This window comes from Sinocyclocheilus anshuiensis, unplaced genomic scaffold, assembly GCF_001515605.1.
Source record: "Sinocyclocheilus anshuiensis isolate Anshui unplaced genomic scaffold, SAMN03320099.WGS_v1.1 scaffold392, whole genome shotgun sequence".
In the NCBI taxonomy this organism is placed as follows: Eukaryota; Metazoa; Chordata; class Actinopteri; order Cypriniformes; family Cyprinidae; genus Sinocyclocheilus; species Sinocyclocheilus anshuiensis.
The window spans coordinates 1,958,781-1,966,408 of record NW_015557091.1 but is presented as its reverse complement, the minus strand read 5'-3'; the positions used below and the strand labels follow the sequence as shown (position 1 = coordinate 1,966,408).

General features: G+C 37.9%; 1 protein-coding gene across 1 annotated transcript in view; it reads right to left on the bottom strand.

The window, feature by feature from the left end:
- The window catches only part of LOC107677248 (arf-GAP with GTPase, ANK repeat and PH domain-containing protein 3), a 180,975-nt gene extending 177,305 nt beyond the window's left edge, over positions 1-3,670 (bottom strand). Inside the window, exon 1 of the mRNA XM_016472074.1 lies at positions 2,679-3,670. Coding sequence (XP_016327560.1) covers positions 2,679-3,054 — 376 coding nt within the window. The 5' untranslated portion in view covers positions 3,055-3,670. The remainder of the gene's footprint in view (positions 1-2,678) is intronic.
- Between the last annotated feature and the right edge of the window lie 3,958 nt (positions 3,671-7,628).

Genomic DNA, 7,628 nt, shown 5'->3' with positions numbered 1-7,628 from the left:
GGGGGGGGGGATCCCCAAAAAAGTAGAAAAATTATCCAATTTTTGCTGGGATATAGTTATACCCTGCGTGAACAAACAAAGTCAGTAGGTTTTAATCCAATGTGAAAACATTAACTAGCATTTTAAGTAGAGCCCGACCGATATGTCGTTTTGCCGATATTATTGGCCGATATGAGCCTGTCACGTCATTATAAGTGTTTGATCACCACATTTGAGTGATCATTGCAAAAAATGTGTTTATGTATATATATTCTGTTTATGTATATACTGTATCCTATATATAGTACCAGTCAAATGTTTGGACCCTCGAATGGGAAAGTGTCCAAACTTTTGACTGGTACTGTACTACAATATACACAAAGAATATCGGCCGATATATCGATATCGGCCTTTTTTTACTCCCTAATATCGGTATCGGCCCCGAAAAACCCATATCGGTCGGGCTCTAATTTTAAGTAAAAGAAGATCGTCTCATGGTCAAATGACAGGAGGGCTAAGATTTGATGTTGAATAAGGTGGACATTATTTACAGTGTAAATGACTCGATCATATTTAGTTAAAAATCACTGGTTTGCTGGTCCAGAGCCAGGGCTGCTCCTTAACCCTACCGCAAGTAAAGAGGATTAGCTGGATAATACTATTAACACAGATTATTTACACCCTCAACAGTAAAAGATGAAGATTTACACTAATGTCCTGCAATAAACATTATGCACAGAGGTCCCGTCTGAATTACAATGCTTCTGGCCTACAATACAACACAATATTGTCAACTCTTCACTGAAATCCTATCTCCAACCAGGCCACTCTATATGGAATACATAGTGATATTATTTCAGAAAAGCATCCATCGATTTGCTACGTGCAACTATTTCATATCAATATATCATCAGCTTTCACATTACCCAGGCTCTCACTCGCACCCACATACCAAAAAGGCAAACTCTAGCACTCCTGTCGACCAAGTCACCCACTCGAAAGGGTGTCCGCTCATCCAGAAATTTCTCCATCTCCATTTCTCAACGGTAAAATGAACACAGTTACAGAAAATCTCACCAGTTCACAGCCTCACCAAATCTAAGACTCACAATCATCTCATCTTATATGAAACCACTATTTATAACACAATACATCAATCATCTCCACAATAAACTTTGAACATAAATGTTCTTATTCACATTTATAGTGTTTCAGCATTGAATCATGGTCATATAACTGAGAAATACTAGCACATAATAATACTTCAGAAATAGATCGACACGTGCTGCAAAACCTATTGAAACTGTATGATAAGACTGTCTGTGGGAATTCTGTAATATCCTGCAATTCTAGAAGTGATGTGACTGTAACAGCAAGGGGCTCGATTTGCATTTAGATAACCTGTGACTGAAAAAGCTCATCTAATCTGAACTCTCACCCTGACCGTTAATATGAAAGTCAAGAGGTCGGGTCTGTAGTAAAAATTGGGAGTCAGAGTCAATGTATCCAACATAATGAAGTTTATGAAGGTAAAAGCCCATTTTATTGGAGACGAGCGACTGATGCTGACAAATTGAAGAGCTGCTCATCATGAAACAGTCACATCTGAATTAAGATCTGCTGTGAAAATCACATCTGACTGGCATGACAATATTAATACAAATCTTTGATGTGCATACACATATACTCATAATTGAGCAGTCGTTCTGGAAGCTCATGGTTATGTAAGATCTCTGCTCTTCAAATAATCTAACTAAATGTTGTCTGTAATCCAAGACTATTTCAAAGCAAATCAGACAACATAAAGACCATTTACATGAAACCAATTCCAAATACTAGTGTCCCAGCTCATTTTAACTGTGCCAGTTTATCATTAAATTGCAGCATGCATTGCACTTTAGGATTTTTATTGCATATTTAGTGATCAGAATCTTTTTGGTGGTTCACGGCCATCAAGTGGCCCCTTAATCATTAAAAATGTAGATAAATTATAACCAGTCCTCACATTACACTCATTTGTGATGGCTGTCATACGTTGCCTTGTCTGCATGCACCATCAGCTTTTATCTTCAAAACCATTAATATGGTATCCAATAGGTCGTTAAACTTGAGATCCAGAGTCAATGTCTTTGACATAATCGATTGAAAAACTCATTTTACCCAAATGAACGACTGATGCACAAATAGTGGGGTGAGAGGAACCTCGGAAAGCATTTTCCAGAAGAGCTTCTAATGAAACAATCAAATCTGCATTAAGATCCACTGTGAACATTACATCTGACTGGCATGTCAATATTAATGCAAAGAGCCGCAAATCTTAGATTTAATTTACAATGATGCGTTTTGGAAGCTTGTGGTTACGTAAAATCTCGGCTCTTCATTCCCAAACAATCCAACTAAAGAGCGTGTAAACATCAGCTGTATTATTTATGTATTTCAAAGCAAATCAAACCTATTTTGTGAAACTGGTATCACAACTCAAGTGAACAACAAATGCCACATTCAAATATTGTAATGTTTATTTAGGGATCACAAGTCATGTTGGTGGTCCCCGGCTATCAGTAGCCCCTAATTATTATGATTAGGGATATACACTCATTTATGTCACCTAGTTTTCACGCACCATCTGCTTCTGCCTTTACACTGACAGACAATACAATGTTTCATTGTGGGGTCTTTTAATCTGGCCTTGCGCTTACCTTCAATAGAGATCACATGCTCGCGGATCTGGTTCTGGAGGGCCAGGTCATCGATGCGCTCGATCAGGTCGTATATTGCATAAATGTTCGGGTGGACGGACTCGAACCGATGGATCTCGGCTCTGATGGCTGCTGAGTTGGACAAAACAAACTGGGAGCCCGACGCGCCGGACTGCGCTGCAGGGCCCGATACGGTTCCCGAGCCAAACTGACCCGCCCCGGAGCTCCCAGACGATCCGGATCCGAACTGAGGCGGAATCTGCTGAGGAACTGGCATCGGTGCGGGTACCGTGCCTGGGGTGGGCATGGCGGGCTGGGACTGCTGAGAGATACCGGACACTGACACCGAGACCGGGACGCTCGACTGGTAATTCATCGCTGTGGATCTGGGAACCGCTCACGGGAATAATAGAAACGCCGCGTTTGGAATGATTTGGAGAGCGCGCCAGGAATCCGTACTGCACACTCTAATCTGATTAAGAATGAGAAGAACAACTATATATGACGCATCAATGGGTTTCCAACAATCCGCGCGCCTTGCTCATAATACCAAAACTTCAATCATCATCATTGTTCCCAGCGACGAGCTCGCTCTTTTGCGCGTGTCCTGTCCTTTTTTGACAATGAATGTCTTTCAGATGGACACACCTTTGTTTTGGGCGATCTTCTGGACCGAATCTCTCTCTGTTTTGCTTCCCAGCCTGAAGCGAACACAATGAGGCCGGTTATCGCAATGCGCCCGAGTCCATTGACTGACTGAATGCGACGGTTCTACTCTAAAGTCATAAACACGTTTGAATCCTCTTTTGGTCCAAGAAGTCACTCCCCGGCCCCCACCTCCATCCACGTAGATGTGGAAAGTCCGAATCTTTTAGCGAGTCGGTTCAGTTAGTGAACCTGTTCAAAGAGTCGAATGACCGATTATTTTTAGTTATCGCTCAAAAGTGTTTCCAGAACCCCCTTCGCTGCATTTTACATTCAATTTGTACAATAAAATGGCTGATAACACACCTTAAGGTGCTGTCACTTTAGCGATACTTCGCACTCAAAAATGTCCATTGTCTTTTCTCAGGAGCCAATGTAGCCTATGAAGCACAGCTCACACTGAAGTCCTTTTCAAACCAAGCAGATTTATATTTTCCAACATGAACATGAGAAAAACCTGCGTGGACTTCCTGAATGCGCAAATTCATTGAAATTACTGAATTTCACCGCGGTAAACGTGACTGCACATTTAGTCAATGTAAATGGTGATATTTAATTTGATTCTAATGAAAATTAAGGTCTGGGGATAGATGTACGGTCCATTTAAGCACATATTATTTTTAGAAATGAAAACAAGCCTGTTTAATCGTTTGTAGCCTACTGTTGTTTCTATATCTATATATCAGACTCCCACTGTTGTTTTGATTCTCACAGCTTTCATTTCAAATGTTTTGTTCATTTCAGCAACATCATTAGCAATATTGTTCCCTATATTATTAGTAAGTTAGCTTTAATTATGAAATATAGTATAACGTATATTAATGTTCCTATCTCCCAGTGCTATTTAAGTCCTGTACAGTGATTTCCAAACGCTTCGTGAGTCGTTTAAACCAAATCATTACAAAGATTCGGTTCAGTAAAACGATTCGGACAACACTACCATCCTCTGCGACGTCACACATCACGTAACTCTGCTTGAAATGGGGGGGAGTGAAATTCGATTGGATGTTTAGGTGGTGTTGTGTTGGTATTGATGCTTCACTATTATGTAACCAGATATTTTTCTTGACAGTTTAATGCTTATAATTGTTCAGTCCTTCACAGATACACACAACAAGTAGAATCAGTGACTGCTCTTTCTGATCGAGGGTTACAGCCTTAGCAACATTAAAAGACCATAATTTACAGTAGCTATAATAGACATTACATCACAGGCTTGACAGAGTTATTGTTGGGTTTAATTCAAATAAAGATGTGATGCTCTGTCCACTGCAAATGCAGTATCAGAGCATTCTCTAGCATTTATTCTGACAAGTCTAATCCTTGCTTTGAAGTAGGCTACTGTGATGTTACCCTGCTATCAGATAAATACCATGGTATTGAATGTTTACTATTCATTTATCATGGTATTTTCATTTTATATTAATGATAGAATATATGGTTCTGCCATACTATGTGTTCAAATAACATGGTGTAGTATGTCCTAAAAGCATGATGCCATATTTTTAATAGGAGAATCCTAAGCATAAAATTATTTTTAACCTGCATTTGTGGTGTAAAAACTTTCACAGCATTAAACAACCATTGGATAGGTAAATAGCCAAGATGTTGCAGTTTAACCACCTACACTCTAAAAAATGCTGGGTTAAATACAACCCAGTGCTGGGTAAAATAGGGACAAACCCAATTGGGCTGTTTTGACCCAGAGGTTGGGTTAAATGTTTAACCCAACCTTCTGGGTAGTAACCCAACCGCTGGGTCAAAACAACCCAATTGCTGGGTTTGTCCCTATTTTACCCAGCACTGGGTTGTATTTAACCCAGCATTTTTAGAGTGTAATACTGTCAGTATCGATTATTTCTTCCTGGGCTTTGGGTAGATTCCACAGGGTTTGGGATGTAATCCGCTTCATGTTGACATTTTCTTTCACTTATTTTATAGCAAGAAAGACATGCTCTGTGACTTATACAGCTGAAATCTGCACACATAACAATATGACAAATTTGCAAAATTGATGACAATAAATATTTACCTCAAAATTGATACCTAAAACACAATAAAAAAAAAATAATCACAATAGTATTTTTAGTAACAATTCACACAGAGAAGGATTAATAGAGAAGTGTTTTTTTTTTTTTTTTACATTTTCTCACACTGTTTGTGGTATAAAGTTCCTCAAAATTCCTTTATTTATTTATACTTAAGTCAGAGAGTACATAGCAATATAACAGAGAACATAGCAACATAAGATTCATATGTTTATACACATTAGTTTAATACAGACTGATAATATAGACTGGATAGTTCACCGAAAAATGAACATTAAAATTTAGGATTCAAATTATATGATTTTTTCCCCCCAGAATTTGATTGATTTTTATTATTTTGTGTCTAATCTGCAATATTCACAAACATCTCTGTATGTAAGTTGTCTGAGACGTCTGAATTTGAGAGATTTGCTGTGGGCTTTATTCATGTTCCATTTTACCATGAACCCTTACTTTGATCTTTTGAGAAATCTTGCAGAATTAAATTATTCTCACTTGAAACTAGTGAGAATAAAATTCACCAAACTTTATTCATTAAGATAATGTAGATTCAGTGCAGATGAATCTAAGAGGAGACCCACTTTAGATAAGAAAAACTGCTTATCGCTTTCAGCGTTTTAACATCCACTAAAAAATGCTGATATTGCACTGATCATGCAAGAAGTTACGCAACACTCATGAGATTCAGGCAATAAAGCACTGAGCATTTTTCAGCCTTATTTGAACTCAAATATCTGAGTCATTTTTTTTACATCATCTTTGAGCTTCATAAGCTCCAGAATGAAGATATTGAAATGAAGCAATTCATCAAAAGACCTAAACTCCCTGCTGATTGTCATTAAAGGGTCACCCAGGAAATAAGTTATAGCCAGTAGCCCTTATTAATAGTTAATTGGTTAATCCAGAGGGAAAGATTATGGTAATTTTCAAACGATTTTGTATTCAAATGTACCGGTTACGAAATATATTTGGGATTAATCTCATTAGATGCAACTGAGGGAGGGGACATGAGATTTGTCAAGCTAGAATGGTGCAATCCAGTGGAGACATCTGTCCAGACTCCAGAGATTGATTGGCAAGCTTCACTGGGAGCAAGTGACTCAGTTCAGAGCGATTCGAAGTAGTATGTCTCCATCTGTTGGTTAAATGTGGAACTGTAAGACATGTTCTGCCCAATTTTATCACACCTCTGTCATAAAGAAAAACTACTAAAGATATGCACTTGACCCAGAACGTTATTGATGCTCTCTACTCCTCATAGATACAATTATAATATGTTTATCTTGAAATAACTGACTCACCACATTCCAAGCATCTTGTCAGATTGTTATTACTTTCGTCTTCAGGTTCTAGTTGTGCTCCCCACATCTTTGTTAGTTTAAGGAAAGAGCTTTGCCTTGTTTGTTGACATTACTAGAAAATGTCCTCCATCTTTTGTTTTTCAAGTTATATATGTGTGTGTTCAGTATTATTTTTCAGGCTTGTATTATTTGTCTGTAAAAAAAAAAACTTTAGTGAAAACAAATCTAGCATCTTAATGCAACAGTATTGCTTTTGAAATCAGCTCAGCACTCTGTGTCAGTTTATTACGGTTCACTATATCTATTTTGCAATGAGACATCAACCTCCAAATAACATTTAGATCTTGATAACACAATATAGAAGTTCTGTGCAAATATTAAAACTCCCATATTTGTACCACACACTATAAGGAATTTATGGCTGAATTTTGTCTTGCATTATTTATTTTTCAAAGTTCAATTGTGTAAGACACCTCATCTATCTATCTATCTATCTATCTATCTGTCTGTCTACTATCTATCCTATCTATCTGTCTGTCTGTCTGTCTGTCTGTCTGTCTGTCTGTCTGTCTGTCTGTCTGTTGTCCGTCAGTCTGTCAGTCTGTCTGTCTGTCTGTCTGTCTGTCTGTCATCCATCCATCTGTCCGTCTATCTACTTATCTAACTGCAGTGTTGGGGTAATGCATTACAAGTACGTGAGTAACGTAATCCGATTACTTTTTCAAGTAACTAGTAAAGTAACGCATTACTTATTAATTTAAAAGAAAATATCTGTTATTTTTTCAAATAAGTAACGCAGAGGTGTTGTGTGCACTGTGTAAACATGATTGTTACCGTATTAGTTAGTTCTAGACTAAATGTGAACATGCATTTATTCATTTCACTTACACAAAACA